The sequence below is a fragment of the Peromyscus eremicus genome, chromosome 16_21, assembly GCF_949786415.1.
Source record: "Peromyscus eremicus chromosome 16_21, PerEre_H2_v1, whole genome shotgun sequence".
Taxonomy (NCBI): domain Eukaryota; kingdom Metazoa; phylum Chordata; class Mammalia; order Rodentia; family Cricetidae; genus Peromyscus; species Peromyscus eremicus.
Window position 1 is genome coordinate 7,614,478 of NC_081432.1, and position 17,494 is coordinate 7,631,971.

The window sequence follows — 17,494 nt, forward strand, 5'->3', positions numbered from 1 at the left end:
CTGTACCTGGGCAGCCTGCAGAATGTCCTATTCCCACTGGCTGGTGTTTTATTGGCTCCTCTCTGTTTGCTCAATGGCTCTGATAACCACCCCCTACCAGTGGCCCCAGCCCTCTGGATCCCTTGTGCTGAAGAGCTGACATAGCTCCACGTGGAGGCCTGGAGGAGGTGGGAGAAAATCTTGAGAGTGCAGTCACACAAGGCTTCCAGGCTGGGTCAGGCTGGCCTCCATAAGCATAGCTGCCCCCTGCCCTTAGCAGGAAGCAGGGTCCTGCCAGGCTACTGACGTGGGGAATGGGCCACATGTGCAGCTGGAGCTGGGCTCTCTCAGGGTCACACCCAGGAAGGGATTAGCCATGTGTTAGCCTGAATAAAGTTTGTGGCTCTCAAAGTAACGTCTGACTTTTTTTAATATTTGTAGTGAGGCTATATGGGAAATGAACAGCACAGAGAAGAACATTCCATACAAGAGCCTTCTGGGATTGACAATCTCTCAGGACTGTGGGAGGCACCTTCAGGATACCTAGTTTCTAACCCCTGATGCAGAGCTTACCCTCCCTCACCTTGTTCCCTGCCAGCCTCAGGACTGTGTCCACAGAGACCAGATGACAGGGCCCTAAGGAGCTGTTGGGACAGGCAGTTTTTATCACCCCTGAAATTGGACATCCTTTGTCCCACGGGCATCCTTTGCATTCCCTTGGATGGTGCCCAGCACTGAGATGTCCACAGTGAGACACCCTGGAGAAGGCCTTTGTAAACTGGACACAGAGAACAAAAGCCAGGGGTTCATGAGAACTCAAAGGGGAAATGACAGAGTAAAGAGGAGAGAGGGACTGTGTGTGTTCCTTGGGGTTGAAGGGATGTGTCTAGCTGTGGGTGACAGGCTACAGAATCAGTGACCAGGATTCAGAATCTGAAAGCCTTGGCCTCATCCCAGGCGTTATGGGCAAACCTGAATCCTCAGTGCCTCTCCTGAGTCTTTGCCCTCAGTCCTGAAAACCCAGCAGGAGTCCATTTCTCTGCAGCACGCCCCACCACACCTTCACATTCTTGCTAGGTGTTGGCTGTTTTGTTTTGTTGTCAACTTGACACATGCCAGGGTCATCTGGCAAGAGGAAACCATGGTCCTGCTTCTATAAGAAAGCAGGCTGAGCAAGCCTTCGGGAGCCAGCCAGCAAGCAGCATTTCTACATGGTCTCAGCTTTAGTTCTGGCCTCCGGGTTCCTGCTTAGAGGTCCTGCCCTGACTTCCCTCAATGACTGACTCTGATAGAGCAGTGGAAGCCAAATAATCCCTTTGCTGTCCAAGTTTCTTTTGGCAGCAAAAGAAACTAGGACAATCATCAAATTTACGAGCTGATCCATCACCCATTATCTCAAACATTCTCATTCCTTCCTCCCTCTGGTCCACATAATAACCCAAGTCCTCCTGCCCCGCCAGAGGTTCTTCTGAAGTCCCCTGTCCGCTGAGGAGACACTCACCCTACTCTGCCGCTCCCCTTAAGCACCCGCCCCTTCCTCCTCTGTAGAAGCCTGTGCCCTACAGATAACCATTGCATCTGTTTTGATGTGGAGCTGAGGGTACAACAGTAGACAGCCGTATCTATAGAACCAGACTGTAGTCCCACAACAGAGACTCAGGATGATCTCAAGGCTTCAGTTTCTACTTGTGCAAAAGCTGGTGGGTACTGTGGGATGCAGGCTCTGAGCTGTACCATATCTACTGCACCTGCCCCACTTGGGTTCCCTGACCTGCCTCCGGCATCACGGACTCATTCCCAAGGTCATTGAACCAAAGCTTGGTACCATCTTAAATGGCTTCAGTACTGCATATCACATCCAGACTCATGCCTGCCCTGCTCTGTATCTTCTGTATCTTCTCCTGGACTCTAGGACTCCCCCTTGCACTCTCACTTAGAACCTGGACTGTACAAAAACAAAACACAAGTGTCTTCTATTCAGTATGTTCTCACTTCTAGCTCTTTCTATATGGCTGCCACAGCAGCTGCTTCCTAAATCCTAACCCTCTAATCCATAGCCACTCAGCTCTCCCTCTGTCTGCACCCTTCTCCTCCAGCCTGGCTTCCACAGGGCTCACACACCCTGCTACAACTCCAGGGGCACCTGGCTGCCTCCTGCCTTGGGGTTCACACCCACTCAAAAACGTGGTTATGCAAACCTCCATGCAAGCTTTCCCTGCATTCTCTTAGAGAAGCCATGACTCTGAAGGGATGTGGTTCTTCTCACATCTACTCTTCACCTTCTCCCCACCCCCATCATGTCCCCACACACACACTTTGAGGGTGACAGTGTCTATCCATCCAGGAATATTAACAAATGGGAACTCCTTGGGTACTAGCCAAGCATCTCCTTCTGCCCACATAGAAAGAGATTCAGACTAACCTCTCTAGTACTGGATTCTAAAACACTGTCAAACAACAGGCATGCACGAGAGAGGAGCAACCAGGCAAATCCCCACCACCCCGAATTCTTCCTGGAGGTGGGGAGACCAAACTTGGCCCAGTTCTCTAGTTAAGTTGCAGAGATGTGAGAATTAGGAGCTGCCAGGCTCAGGCCAGAACCAGTGTAGCTAGGTAAGAGAAGGGAGAAAATGCAACCCCAGAATGTGAATGGGAGTCACCTGAGTTCTTAGGCAAATCCTTAACTGCCTTGACCCGAAGGCCAGTCAAAAGGGATATTGAAGAAGGAATGGTGGCCAGGGGGCTGAACTGAACATGCGCTGTGGTTCTTATATTCTAGAATCATGTGGACTCTACCCTGCCTGAGGAAGAAGTCTATGAGCCACCCACGGATGGGTTAGAGACTCAGAGGCACAGCATAGGAACTGACTGACCGATTCCAGAGTGGGGGTGCTCCAGGCCCATTCTAGCTGAACTTCAAAGCAGGTCTTGAAAGAATCAAGCTCTTCTGCCGCTGGTATCTGCATGACCAACTAAAAATAATTTTTTCATGTTAAGAAAGTAAAAATGAACTATCTACACAGACACTTTTATGGTGATATTTTATCTGTACTGAAATGTGATTTTATTTATATATTAATAAATAAAGTTGCCTGGGGGTCAGAGCTAATAGCAAGCCATAGCAGAGCTAGGCGTTCATGGCACACGCCTTTAATCCCAGCACTTGGTAGGCAGAGCTAGGTAGATCTCTGTGTGTTCAAGGATATAGCCAACAGACAGTGACGAGGCAGTCATGTGGTTGGTTTTACAACCAATGAGAAGGCAGAACAGAAAGTCTATATAAAGACAAACAGACAGGAAGTAGCTCTCTTTCGGAGAGGTCTCTTGGCTGAAGAGGCTAGCTGCAGCAGGCGGGTAAGGCTCTTAGCTCTGACCTCTTGGCTTTCTTCTTTGCATTGGTTCTGTGTTTCTTATTTAATAAGACCGTTGGTTACATCTACACACTTTGCCAGAGGATATTATAAAAAAAAAAAAAACTTAAAAAATAAGCCCATGAGATGCCCAACACCATTCGTTAACTAAGATAATTAAATTATGATGAAAAGGAGCTGTCCTATCACATGCACTGATAAAGCCAAGGGCTGGATCAACACAGAGAGCATCCGATCCACTCGCCCATGGCAGGTGGGCTGGAGAACAGTGCAAACTCAATTGTCCTGACTCTTATCAAGTTCAACAGAGCCCTCAAAATGATGGATTTTATCCCAGTGATCAATTATTTACCAAAGACAGTCCAAAGACTTGGACCCACGGGCTCCTGGCAGCTTCCTTCCTAACTGAGATCTGGACACTACTCAAAGCTCACCCAAACACATCACATTGCCCTGATGCTCAGTGATAGTGAAGAATGAAGCTTCCTTACATGCAAGGAGGGCGGGGCTCTGTGAGAAAGCACACTCACTGGCTGCAGGATACACCTCCAGGAAGCTCTAAAGGAGGTGGAGCCAGGGAGAAAGGAAGTTGATTACCTGGTTCTTGGAGGGGCAGGCAGTGGACACAGGGTAGTAGACACAGGACTCTGCTTGGGGGACAAAATGATAGTCTGTGCTTGACTTAAATAATATTTATTTGTCACACTTGCTGAATTTACTTCCCTTTTATTAGTTTTGTCTTTTGAGACAGGGTTTCTCTATGTAGCCCCTGCTGTCCTGGAACTCCATCTGTAGACCAGGCTGGGCTCGAACTCAGAGATCTGCCTGCCTCTGCCTCCCGAGTGCTGGGATTAAAGACATGCGCCATCACCACCCGACTACTTACTTAAATTTTAATGCACACCACTCACTCATCAATACATCTGATTTCAATAAAACTCCATGGTATTACTATTACCCTTACGAGTTCCACTAGCGAAAAGGCGCTGGTTGGTTACCTACCTGACAGGGTGCCTGGCAGCTGGTTGGCTACTGAGAAGCTTGGAGGCAGACTGCTCCCTGAGTTGGCCAGCAGAGGGCACCAGAGAACAGTGGCTGCCTGGTGGGCAATCCCGGGCAGGACTCTGAAGAAATGAATTGGCCCTTCCTTCTTCAGCACGTTTTTTATTGAGCTGTCCGAGTGTCAAACAATAACTGAATGCTGAGCAAAAATATAAATATGAGGTTACTGGCCATGAGCCTTTGGGTGAAACCTGGCAGTTGTGACCGGGGACTGTGTGTCCTGTCCTCAGAGCCTCCAGGAGACCCAGAGGGTTTGGGGTGTGCCCCTTCAGCAGGGCTGTGGAGCAACGGGATTCTCCTTTTCCCAAACTATTTGACTAACCTGGAAGCCGAAGCTATCCTGTGGACAGCCAGGACACCCTCCCAGGGTTGTTTCCACAGGCACAGGGCAGGGGTGGTGGTGGGTGTGGACGAGGGTTGAGGGAAGGGGGTTCCGGGGAGTGGGGGGGTTGGGAAGGGTGACAGCTTACAGTATTGAAAGGGAAAGGGTGCTATGACCAAGAAGCAGGGACACATGGGCAAGTCCAAGACCCACCCACAGAGCCACAGTAGGTAAATTGAGGCTCCCAAATCCCTTGTTCATCTGCTTCTTGTAAGATGGACGGCTGTGAGACCCTCCTACCAGGCCCTGCCTTTTGGGCTTCTCAGAGATACCCCATGAGACTGTGGGCACAGTGGAAGCCTGTGAAGGCAGATAGCACAGAAGGACTGGCAGAGAAGGCAGAAGCCGCTGAGGGATCTTAGGGGGACAGAGACATGAGGAAGAGGAAACAATGAGGGGTGGCATTAAGGGGGAGAGCGAATCTGGGTTTTTTTTTTTATTTGTTTGTTTGTTTAATCAAGAGTCACTATTGCTCCAGAAACAGGAGGAGCCTGGTGGTGGCCCTCTGGGGAAGGCAGGGGCTGACACAATCTGAAGTCTGCAAGATGCCACACAGTCAGCTAAGGCATAGTGTGGGGCAAGATTGATTAGGAGAGACTGAGCAGATGCCAAGCCTGTGACCAGCAGAGACAGCTGGATTGTGTTTTGTCAACTTGACACAGGCTAGGGTCATTTCTACAGGAGAAGGTCTGCTGACAAGATGCCTCTGTCAGATCAGCCTGTGGGCGAGCTTGTGGGGCATGTCTTGATTGGTGATTGGTGTTGGGGGCACCTGGCTCAGTGTGGGTGCTGCCACACCTGGGCAGGTGGTCCTGGGGGGTATAAGGAAGCAGGCTGGGCAAGCCAGGAGGAGCAAGCCAGTAACCAGCACCCCTTCGTGGCCTCTGCATCAGCTCCTGCCTCCAGGTTCCTGCCCTGTGTGAGTTCCTGTCCTGACTGCCTTTCATAATGGACCATTATAGGAATGTATAAGCCAAACAAACCCTTTCCTCCCAAGGTGTTTTTGGCCAGTGTTTTCTCATGGCAACAGAAAAGCAAACTCTCACACTGCTCTTGGACGGCCACAGCTGAGTATGAGGGCTCAGGACAGGGAGTCATCCTTTCTCTACTGTTTCCCAAGGAGGAGGAGGGTTGGAGTGGGGCAAACCAGTGGTCCAGGCCTTAGGATTACCCATGCAGCAGAAGTCGGCCACTGGGTGGCGCTAACCAGTTGCCTTGGACTGGGGAAAGGAAAGGAGATGAAAAATGTCTCAGAAGCCAACCTTCTGCCATCATGGCACCCTCCTGGCCCCACTGGATACCATCAACAGCCCTTAGAGCAGTGGTTCTCACCCTCCCTGATGCCGGGACCCTTTAATACAGTTCCTATGTTGTGCTGACCCCCAACAACCAAATATGTTGATGCTACTTGGTCACAGTAATGTTGCTACTGTTATGAACCATAATGTGAATATCTTTGGAGATAGACGTTTGTCAATGAGGTCACGACCCACAGGTTTAGGACCAATGCCTTACACAATGCTGTGAGGAAAGGTTGTGCTGGAGCCTCCCTGCCCAGAGCTGCCCCGTGGAAACACTGTTTCCTCTTTCAGTAACTTCCATTTGAGCTGTTATTAAGGATGCTCTCTGGCCAAGAAACACTGTTCAGGATGCAGGCCCAGGCTCCAGGTCCTCCTGCTCTTGTTCACATCAGGAAGGGGAGGCAACCAGTGGACACGGACCCATGTCAAAAGTGAGTAGCTCGTGGAGCATTTGGTGAAAGTGACGGGTTTGGGGACCTGTAGTCAGAAATCACGTGTTGCTCCTCTCAGGTCAGAGGTCAGAGTCCTTTGAGTTCTTTAAAGAGAACTGAGTGCACAGACCCTAGAGATGGTGGGTTCTGAAGTTCACAGATGCAGAACATTGACATTGCTGCAGTGCCCTGAAGTGTCTCCAGGGGCTTACTGCTCTCAGAGGGGATGAAAGGGTGTTGAGTCTGTACCTCTTACACATGGGTGCATGCACACATTCATACACTGTGGTTCACACATGCACACACCAATGTATTCACAAACATGCACGTATTCACACACTTGTGCACACCATGTAGTCACATCCAAGCATGCGAGCGTGCACGCACACATGCACACACACACTCCTGGACATACTCACACATTCACATACACACTGCCATCATCCATCTGCCTCAATGAAACCAAAATAAAATTTGCCAGATTTTAAAGGTTTCCTTTACTAGGAAAAATGCCGTCTCTGGCCACTGCACAGGGTCAGGATGGTTTATCAAAACTCAGAAATTGATGGAGTCCAAATGAGACCTTTTTCCTCTGTCTTGCAGCTCCCAGGGAACCAGCGGCAGGACAGCACGACCTCTCAGTAATGGCAATCTGGAGGTGAAAATGCAGGGTGGTTGGTAAGCATGCCAAGGAGCCACAAGTGCCTGAGCTCAGAAGTGTGGCCGCCTCATAACCAACAGGTGCCGAGGAAGGACAAAATGGGAAAGGATGACACCCAAGCCTCAGCATTCTCTGAGGGCCTGTTCTCCCCAAACACTAGAAATTTCCCAAAGGAACCTGTGGACCAGTGTGTGTGGTCACACAACAACCACCCGGGGGTCACTCAATCAGTAAAACACCTGCTGCCCATGCCTGAGTGTCAGAGTTCAGAACCCCTGAACCCACACAAAAAGGCAGGTGTGGTGGGACATGTTATAACCTTCCTGTTGGGAGTCGGTTGGGGTGGACCTAGACAGACCCCTGGAGCTCACTGTCCAGCCAGCCTACCCAATCAGTGAACTCTAAATTCAAAGAGTGACCCTGGTGGAGAGGGGCTAAGGGAGACATTCCATATCATACTCCAGCCTCCACACACCTGTGAAAGTATACACACACACACACACACACACACACACACACACACAGACAGACAGGAGGGATCCTCAGCAGGTGAGAGGGGATGGGAGCAGCTCATGCCAGGCCCCAGGTGGGCCCCCATCTGCCACCATTTACCTTCCACAGACTGTGGGTAGAAACACCAGGGCACCTCAAAGATCAGGTTGGAAAAGCAGCAGTTTCGAACAGTGCAATTCTCAGGGCTGATGCCCGGGTACCCACAGTTCTTTCGGGCTGACACTTCCATGACACACTGCTCTGATTCTGGTTATGGGGGGAAGCAGCATACAAGACTCTGTCAGGCTAGCCACTCACTGAGGGCCACCAGTCCCACCTTCCCAGAGACACTGGAGTTGCACCCTCAGTGTGTCCCAAGGAGCTCCTTGGGTTGGTATCTCTCAGCACAGTAATAGCTAGGGACTGGCTGTGCTTCCCACAGGAGGACACGAGTGTAGGGAGGTCATCACAGGTGGGAATATCTGCAGAACCGGAACCTTGGGAAAAACCATATCACCCTTTCTGGACTCAGGGTTGAGCTCTGTGAAATGTGAGTAGCCCACTGTGCCCAGCCCAGAGTAGGCTTGACATACGTGATTGTGAAAGGGACCTAGCACATGGCCACCCACCTACCTGGGTTTTTTTTTGTTTTGTTTTGTTTTTTTAAGTACACTGAACCCTGGGGATAAAATTCCCTATCATGAGTGTACCCCAACAGCAAGGTCCATGCCTGGGTGGACACACACACAAACTGTATTCACAGTTTGCCCTGGCTTGAAACACATTCTGAAAAAGGCTGCCAGAAGCCTCAACACCCTTCTTAAAGTCTGAAGTCTGTTTGCAAGGATGGTGATGCCATCTTACCCGATGTCTCTATTTCCTTTCCAAAGCTTCTTTGGAACTATGGTTTTATATATAAAGTGGAAAACATTTAGGTCTGCTCACAGGCAAGTGTAGATACAGGGAATGGGGGTGTCAGGGAAGGTCTAGAAGAGGCACTAAGGCTTCCTTTTCATAAACTTGGGCTAGCTCTAGACAGACAACCAGGCTTCCAAGAACTTGCTCTAGACCTTGCCCAGGGCCCGGCCCTAAACTGAAAGCTGGAAGGAGGTGCCGGATCTCCAAAGTTTACCTTGTTTTGGAAGTGGGTGGAAACACCAGGGGACCCCACCAACGCTGGAGTCAAAGCAACATCCGAGATCGAAGCACTGGTCGGTAGTGATGCCCGGGAAGCCACAGTTCTTTCTGTTATGTGGTGTCATCCTAGAGCACTGGCAGGGAGCTGTGGATAGATCCATCCATGGTCCACCCTGTCTAGGTCCTATATGCCTGCCTCAACCTGCTCTTGGCCCTCAGGGACCCCCAAAGTCCTAATGTCCCCAGGAGTGACATGGGGTCTTATTTTGCTCATGTTAGAGCTGTCTGACTTCCTCCTGAGGAAACCACAGGATTTTATAGAAACAGCTTCAGTTGTTAAAAACGGAAACAAGGCCACACAAACCTTCTGTAAAGATGATGGCCCTGTGGACCTGGGCAGAGATCAAGGTAGAAGTGAGCAAGATGAGCCCAGGGCAGCAGGCCCTGCTGTCCTCCTACCCAGGCTGACAGCTGTGGACCTGGCCCTTCTGAATAAGAGTCCCTGGTTGAGCCCCACACAGCAGCAGCACCCAGACTGCAGGGTGCTGTCTAGCTCCTTGCAAACTGTCACCTGCCTTTGTCCTTTGAGGGAACATCTAGAAAAACCCCACCTAGTACAGGTGATGGGTGACCCACAGCCCACCACTCATGGGGACTCAAACAGGTTTCACCTCCCACCCGAGGGGTCAGCCTTAGACTTTTACTTACAGGGTTTCTGGCCCTCCACCAGAGCATACACCCCCAAGACCAGGACCACTGCCAGGAGAGGGGCGCCTCGAGGTCCCATGTCTGCTCCGCTGTACCTGGGCAGCCTGCAGAATGTCCTGTTCCCATCGGCTGGTGTTTTATTGGCTCCTCTCTGTTTGCTCAATGGCTCTGATAACCACCCCCTACCAGTGGCCCCAGCCCTCTGGATCCTTTGTGCTGAAGAGCTGACATAGCTCCACGTGGAGGCCTGGAGGAGGTGGGAGAAAATCTTGAGAGTGCAGTCACACAAGGCTTCCAGGCTGGGTCAGGCTGGCCTCCATAAGCATAGCTGCCCCCTGCCCTTAGCAGGAAGCAGGGTCCTGCCAGGCTACTGACGTGAGGAATGGGCCACATGTGCAGCTGGAGCTGGGCTCTCTCAGGGTCACACCCAGGAAGGGATTAGCCATGTGTTAGCCTGGATAAAGTTTGTGACTATCATAGTGACATCTAATTTTTTGTTAATATTTGTAGTGAGGCTATATGGGAAATGAACAGCACAGAGAAGAACATTCCCTATAAGAGGTTTCTGGGGTTGGGGAATCACAGGACTATGGGAGGCACCTTCAGTGTACGTAGTTTGCACCCCTGATTCAGAACTTACCCTCCCTCACCTTGTTCCCTTCCAGCCTCAGGACTGTGTCCACAGAGACCAGATGACAGGGCCCTAAGGAGCAGTCTGGACAGGCAGTTTTTATCACCCCTGAAGTTGGACATCCTTTGTCCCACGGGCATCCTTTGCATTCCCTCGGATGGTGCCCAGCACTGAGATGTCCACAGTGAGACACCCTGGAGAAGGCCTTTGTAAACTGGACACAGAGAACAAAAGCCAGGGGTTCATGAGAACTCAAAGGGGAAATGACAGAGTAAAGAGGAGAGGGACTGTGTGTGTTCCTTGGGGCTGAAGGGATGTGTCCAGCTGTGGGTGACAGGCTACAGAATCAGTGACCGGGATTCAGAATCTGAAAGCCTTGGCCTCATCCCAGGCTCTACAGGCAGACCTGAATCCTCAGTGCCTTCTCTTAGATCAGTCATGACTCTGCAGAGATGTGGTTCTTCTCACATCTACTCTTCACCTTCTCCCCACCCCCATCATATCCCCCCACACACACCTTGAGGGTGACAGTGTCTATCCATCCAGGAATATTAACAAATGGGAACTCTGGCATCTCCTTCTGCCCACATAGAAAGAGATTCAGACCAACCTCTCTAGTACTGGATTCTAAAACACTCTCCAATGACAAGGATGCACGAAAAGAAAAACCAGGTAAATCCCCCACCGCCCCGTTTTCTTCCTGGAAGTGGGGAGACCAAACTTGGCCCAGTTCTCTAGTTAAGTTGCAGAGATGTGAGAATTAGGAGCTGCCAGGCTCAGGCCAGAACCAGTGTAGCTAGGTAGGAGAAGGGAGAAAATGTAACCCCAGAATGTGAATGGGAGTCACCTGAGTTCTTAGGCAAATCCTTAACTGCCTTGACCCGAAGGCCAGTCAAACGGGATATTGAGGAAGGAATGGTGGCCAGGGGGCTGAGCTGAACATGTGCTGTGGTTCTTATAGTCTAGAATCATGTGGACTCTATCCCGCTGGAGGAAGTCTATGAGCCTCCCAAGAATGGGTTAGAGACTCAGAGGCACAGCATAGGAACTGACTGACCGATTCCAGAGTGGGGGTGCTCCAGACCCATTCTAGCTGAACTTCAAAGCAGGTCTTGAAAGAATCAAGCTCTTCTGCAAGTAAATGAGCTGCCTGAGTTAGCTTGCTCTGGTTGCCAGGACAAAAGACCAGAGACCCGGGCTTTGACAGTGCTCATGTGTACTCAGACTTCTGGAGGTTGGAAACACAAGATGAAGGTGTCCACAGGGCCAGTTCCTTGTGAGGCCCTCCTCAACAGGAAGAAGGCAGCATCTTCCTGTGAGCATCTTCCTGTGTTCCACAAGGAAGATGCTGTGGATTTTAACTGCCTCTCTTCAGAGACACCTGCCTAGCCTCACAGGATTTTTATCTTGGAAACTTGGAACAAGCCTCCATGGTCCCATGATTTTTACATGCTGCATTTTATAAAAGCAGTGACCAAGACTGATAGGTAACCATGATCTCTGGGACCACTGCTACCATGACCCCCAAGTGCCTCACAGCTGAACCTGGGAACCCTTTTCTTGCATGGCTCTGTTTGAACAGCAGGGCCTGGGGACTCTATCCTGTCAATGACTCCCTTTGCAGTGACTCTTCATTCTAATGAAAGTCTTTCAAGTGAGTCTGCCATGATACACTCAGGAGTATTTGGAGGGCGGGATCCAGCCCTTCAGTCACCTTCTCTCCTGGTCCAGTGCAGAGTGTGAGGGCTTTTTCGAATGGCACTAAACTCCTTGACAATTGGATGCTTCCTCCAACCTTGCTTTGTGTACAACTTTCAATATTATTGCATTCCTTTCCTTGCCAAACTTCACATGGTTCTTGTCGCTTTGCTTTGCTTTTTGCTCTGGATTCTCACCCTAAATTTGGATAAAAGCATCAAGCAACAGCCATGCCACAGCCTGAGTATTATCTTGTCTTGAAATTTCCACCACCAGAGAAAATTAGTCCATGCCTTTGAATTCAGATTCACGTGATTGTTTAGGACATGGGCAGAATGTGTCCAAATTCTTTAACAGAATAGAAACCAACGGACTCTCACTCAATTCCAAAGAAGGTTTCTTCTCATCTGAGCTCCCATGAGCATGTTCACTGTGAACATTTTTATCTATATTCTGGCAGGGATTCTGAACTCCTGCCAGAATGTCTCATTAATTTCTGCTAGCAGGACTCTAGGATTTGTCTAATGTCATCTACAAACTCTTCTACATTGTTCTTGAACAAGTAGCAAAGGTGTGACCCATGAGGTCAGGTTTAATCATAACATTTCTCTCCATACTAAGTCTTCTATTAGTTAATTTCCCTCTTGGAGTGATAACGTATTGACAGAAGCAAATCCAGGGAGCAAATGTTAACTTTGACTCACAGTTTGAGGAAGGTTTCAGCACATAATAGCAAAGAAGGCAAGCGTGTTGTATCGACTCCATGGACGTGAGAGTGTGGGGCGGAGTCTTCATGTGGCATCCAGACCAGGAATCAGAGGGCTCAGGCTAAAATAGAAGGTGATGTTCCTTCACAGCCTCTCCTAGTAGCCTAGCTCCACCAGGTAGGCATTATTTCTCATATGTTCTACAGCCTCCCAAACCAGATGTCCATTAAGTGACCAAACATTCGAGCCTGTGGAAGACTTTTCAGACTCAAACCATGACAATGTGTAAACACAAAAATCAAAATCTACTATACACACAACAAAGCAAGAAAATACATCCAACGGTCATTAGAAAGATAAAAATACACAAATACCAGAAACTCAAATAACTTTAAGGAAGATAAGTTCAAAGGAAAAAAAAAACATATATCAAATTACTGGGAAATGATAATTAAGAAAATTCTTAAACTGGCCAGGAAAGCCATCGCATAAATAATGGCTGATTTTTTCCTGAAAACAATGAAAAGCAGGAGCGATGGAACTATGAATTCAAAAGGCTGGCCCAAATCAGAGCACTATACTCTGTGAAAACTCAAAATAGAGGGTTGTTATTAGACGTCCAGAGGAAGTTGCTATTTGCAAACCTGTCCTCCAAGGAACTTCACATGGAATCCAGGCTGAAGCTTCTCCACATTGCCCCATCCAGTGCTTCTCCCCAACCCTCAGGCTGGGTTGACTCAGTTGTGGCACCTGCTCAGTTCTGCTAGCTTTCAATGTACAGCTTGATAGAATCTGCACAGTTTCTTATTTGGTTTGTACACTGCAGGAAGCCAGACTGACCCATGACTTTCTCAGAAGGAACTTTAGTTCTGTGTCCTTGTCCAGGAGTGGACTTGAGAAGGCTGGTCTATGGCTGCAGCCACGGCCTCCGAGGACTCAAGGTGGCAGCTTCTTCTCCCTGGGTTGTGGTTATCAGTCCTAAGGCAGCTATGTCTGGGGTATCCTGTGTTCTCTTTGCCAGCATTATCTGATTTAGCTCTCTGCTGATTTTGTCATCTGTCCCCCCTGCACCCGCCCCTGGACCCTTGCAAATAATATATAGGATGCTGTGCTTCTTAATAAACATGCTTGGCTTAAGTCACCAGCTTATGCACGAGGCCCAGTCATTTCTTTTGTCTTCTTGATCTCTTGTCTTCTTTATTTCTCATCTCTGTTTCTCCCTCCTGACACCCTGTTCAGGACCCTTAGTGCTGTGGGTTCAGGCCAGTATGTCAATGACTTGGCGTTTTGCTGCAGCGGAACAGCTGGCAAAAGCTGTTTACAGCAGGTGGGGTTTATTTGGCTCATGGTTCTAGGTCTTGCGTGTGAAGAGCTGCTCCCATGGCATAAATCCTAAACTTAATGTTCAATGTTGAAGGATTCAATGAATCCTGGTTGGATTTGGGATTTGTGAATGGCTCGGACACAAGTGCCACTTCCTCCTGCTTACAGGTACTTCTCTTCAAAGGACCAGTCCCCTGTTCCCTGCTCATCCAAAAGTTGCTGGTTGGGTCTCCAGCCCACTTCCCACCCACAGAACAGCTTAAAGACATTAATCCAGTCCATCTACAGAAACACTGGCCATCGCCCCTTGACACTGCAGAGCCTGGATCCCATTCACACCAGCCTGAGCGCCTCGCCATGTGGCCCTGCCTGTGTGCTGCGTCCTTCTCTCCCATCCGTGAGTGTGAGTCACAAACTCACTGTTCTCACTTCTACTTTGGGTGAAAGGTGTCTGACCAGCACCATAACTCTAGAAAGGGGTCCCTCCCTCACCAGAAAGCTATACAGTCTTATCTTTGTACTATCTTCAGGGATGTTTGTGGAGCAGATAACCTTGGGAGGTAGATAAGATGTCTCTCCCAGAGCAAAGGGTCCCCAAGGGCAGGGTTCCGCCCTAAGACATAATTTATTGTGTCTGGGGGTTCCCCCCTGAGCCTGTCATCTTGGGGAGGTGGTTTCAGATCCAAGGATTTGGTTTGTGCTGCTTGCTCGATAGTAAGTAGCAAAGCCTTTGTCTCTAGCCCAGGAACAGCCCGGCTCCCACTAGTGCTCTCGAGACTCCGCCATGCTGACTTGACAGCATATAGAAAGCCACATGAAATATTGTCCTTTCTCAGACTGAATGGATTCACCTCCTGAACGTGTTCAGACAGGCCCTTCCACGCTCTCTACCAACTCCGATGAGGTTCACACCCTGCCCAGCACGTGTGTGTGTGTGTGTGTGTGTGTGTGTGTGTGTGTGTGTGTGTGTGTATGTGTGTGTGTGTGTGTGTGTGTGTGTGTGTATGTGTGTGTGAATGTGATGGCTTTGCCTAATTGAATCTGTCTGCCGCTCAGAAAAGACCAGCTCAGTGTTAAGAACTGAGAAAAGAGGTTAAGACACATCTATTCTTTGTCCTTGGACCCGTGACCACAATCTGCTTGGTAGCTGTCAAAACCTTTCAGGAAACTCCATGGCTGGCACTTGCCAGGTTGATTGAGTCTTCCTCCTTAGCTTATGTTTCCTGCCAGGCTCCCAAGAGGTAAATAGTTCAACACGTGGCCCCTCTCCGCCTTCACACAGTCAAGGATGTTTTCTTAAGTTAGCGCTATCATTCTCCAATGTTACAAATGACCCTACAAACACGATCAAAAGCCACAACTTGACTTGAACTTTAGTTCCTGGTCTGAGCCTCAGTTTAACCCTGAAGAGAAGCCTAGGGGTTGTGTGGGGTGTTATCTGGATTCAGTGCTCTGGAGCAGCAGGGCTCACAGACCAAGCGAGGGTACAAACTACACGGTGTGTTGTGTTACCCTCAGTGCACAGTAGAGATGGAGGAGAAGATTTTAACAGCCCTCTCTGGGGCCCAGGTGCCCGGAAGGGAACACCTGAACCCTTAATGGGACACTCATGGGTGCTTCCCTGCCCCAGTTGGTGGTCTCAAGCACCAGAGCGGAGACTCAAGTCAAAGGTCCAAGCGAGAGCATGAGCCATGCTCTCAATTCACCTCTGCCTCGGGTAAGGATACCTGGTCACCGCCGTGACCCACAAAGCACCGGGCTACTACTCCGAATGTTAGGCTGAGCACACATGGCCCTAATGCCACTCCAGAGGATCCCAGGTGTGAGGTTGCCACAGGCAAGGCAAAGCTGTGACCCATTTCACCACCCCCCCCATGCCATCCCCACCATTTCTTCAGAGCTGGGGATTCTAGGGCCCATCCATGTACACGGCAAGCACTCCACCACTGACCATATCCCAGCCTATATTGTATGTTTTCTTTTGAGACAAGTCTCAACAAGGTAGTTGGTCTGGTCTTGAACTCATTCTGTAGCCCATACGGGCCTTGAACTCATCATGCTCCTGCCTCAACTTCCAGCATAGCAGTGATTACTGACATGGACGCCTGACCCTTTCCATCATGTCTGTCTTTCTGACTCCTTCCTTCTCCTTGACATGTGCAACATTTTAGACATTACCAGCTTACCGTCCACAAGGAACACGTCTTAGGCGTGTGTGTCACTCACCGCTCACACACGTCTCTGGGTGCCCACTGCCTACACTGACGCTTCTTCAGTTCTACGGACTTCCCATTCATAGGAGAGTTAGCCAGTCTGAAATGACAGCAATCAACTGTACCACCAAACCTTTGATGAGTGCATTGATCAGGGCCCTGGGGCTCCAAGTCACTACGTTTCCTAGGATGGCCTTGAACTGGTAGTGATCCTCCTGCCTCAGCCTCCCGAATAGCTGTGATTTCAGGTTTGAGCCACCAGGCTGACTTAGGATGGGCTGAGTTTGTCCTCCAGGCCCCCAGATCCACAATCTGAAGCCCAACTCTAGTGCCTTTGAGCTGCCTGCATTTGGAGACAGTGACTTCTTCTCATTCATCTTGTTGCTGTTTCCAAAGCGATTTATTTGTGGAACCGTTCCCTGGGCCAGCATCGGTTGCCCATGTGTGACTGTGCTGGCAGACTTCAAGAAGACTTAAATGAAGAGGAAGTGTCTGGGTCTGACTTATTCCACCATGGGGGTTATGTCTTCCAGCACCTGTTGAAGGTGTTTTAGTTTGAATGGATCTTAATTTTTTTTTAAGTCCTCGATTCTGAGAATTCTGCACAAGCCGATAGACGGCAAGCTGACTTCCTCCTTGCAAAGTAGGGGACAGAAGCCGGAAAAGCAGAGGGGCTGTGAGTACAGAGCAGAGCTCTGTCCACAAAGAATGGGTGCGCCCCAGGATCGATCCAGCTGCAAAGATTAATGACTGGGTGACGCGGCAATTGCACAACACACTATTAGCTTTCATCATCAATAGCTTAAACAGCACTGTGGTACTAATTGCTGTTCAAAATCAGAACCTTGTTTCTGCATCCCCAAGGAGGTGGCCTGTGTACACAGCCATGCCACCCTGTACTTAGGGGGTGTGTCATTGTGTATGCCAATGGAAACTCTGCCTTTAGAAACGAGTCACAGTGTTTGAAAGAATGGCTGTAATCGTGATCTTTAAGTGCATGGAAGGTGGAACAGTTTGCTTTAATTAAATAGATAGCACAGCAGTGGTCCTGGCAGTGGGGGGAGTTTCCACTGCCATGAGGAGAGCTAACTCATACTCCGACAAGACAAGGAGCCTAAAGAGCAATTTCACTGAAATACGATTTTAAAATAAAAACCATTCCCAGGGCTTTGCACCAACATGTGTGTTTATGCCAGTAATTTGCACAGCCATGGAGCACCCTAGGGCTCTCTCTACAGCTGCTAAAGAAAACCAGCTGGAGCTGGAGAGCTGGGTGAGCAATAAAGAGTGCTTGCTGCTCTTGCAGAAGATCCAAATCCAGCGCCCAGGACTCACAGCAGATAGCTCATAACTGCCTGTCACTCTAGCTCTTGGGGATCTGACTCCTTCTTCTGGCCT

General features: G+C 49.5%; 2 protein-coding genes across 2 annotated transcripts in view; both read right to left on the bottom strand.

Moving 5' to 3' along the window:
• Nucleotides 1–93: 93 nt before the first annotated feature.
• Nucleotides 94–9,603, bottom strand: LOC131893796 (trefoil factor 2). Its single transcript, XM_059243887.1, has 4 exons — nucleotides 9,525–9,603; nucleotides 8,812–8,961; nucleotides 7,800–7,946; nucleotides 94–158 (listed from the first exon to the last, which is right to left on the bottom strand). The coding sequence occupies exons 1-4, from the start codon at nucleotides 9,601–9,603 to the stop codon at nucleotides 94–96; spliced, it is 441 nt and encodes a 146-aa protein (XP_059099870.1).
• Nucleotides 9,604–9,706: 103 nt separating this feature from the next.
• The window catches only part of Tff1 (trefoil factor 1), a 30,431-nt gene continuing 22,643 nt past the window's right edge, over nucleotides 9,707–17,494 (bottom strand). Inside the window, exon 3 of the mRNA XM_059243888.1 lies at nucleotides 9,707–9,771. Coding sequence (XP_059099871.1) covers nucleotides 9,707–9,771 — 65 coding nt within the window. The remainder of the gene's footprint in view (nucleotides 9,772–17,494) is intronic.

Coding starts and splice junctions, on each gene's coding strand:
- LOC131893796 (XM_059243887.1), bottom strand. CDS start 9,603: ATGGGACCTCGAGGCGCCCCTCTCCTGGCAGTGGTCCTGGTCTTGGGG. Junction 8,962..9,524: donor GGTGGAGGGCCAGAAACCCT/GTAAGTAAAAGT, acceptor ATCTATCCACAG/CTCCCTGCCAGTGCTCTAGG. Junction 7,947..8,811: donor CCACCCACTTCCAAAACAAG/GTAAACTTTGGA, acceptor CCCCATAACCAG/AATCAGAGCAGTGTGTCATG.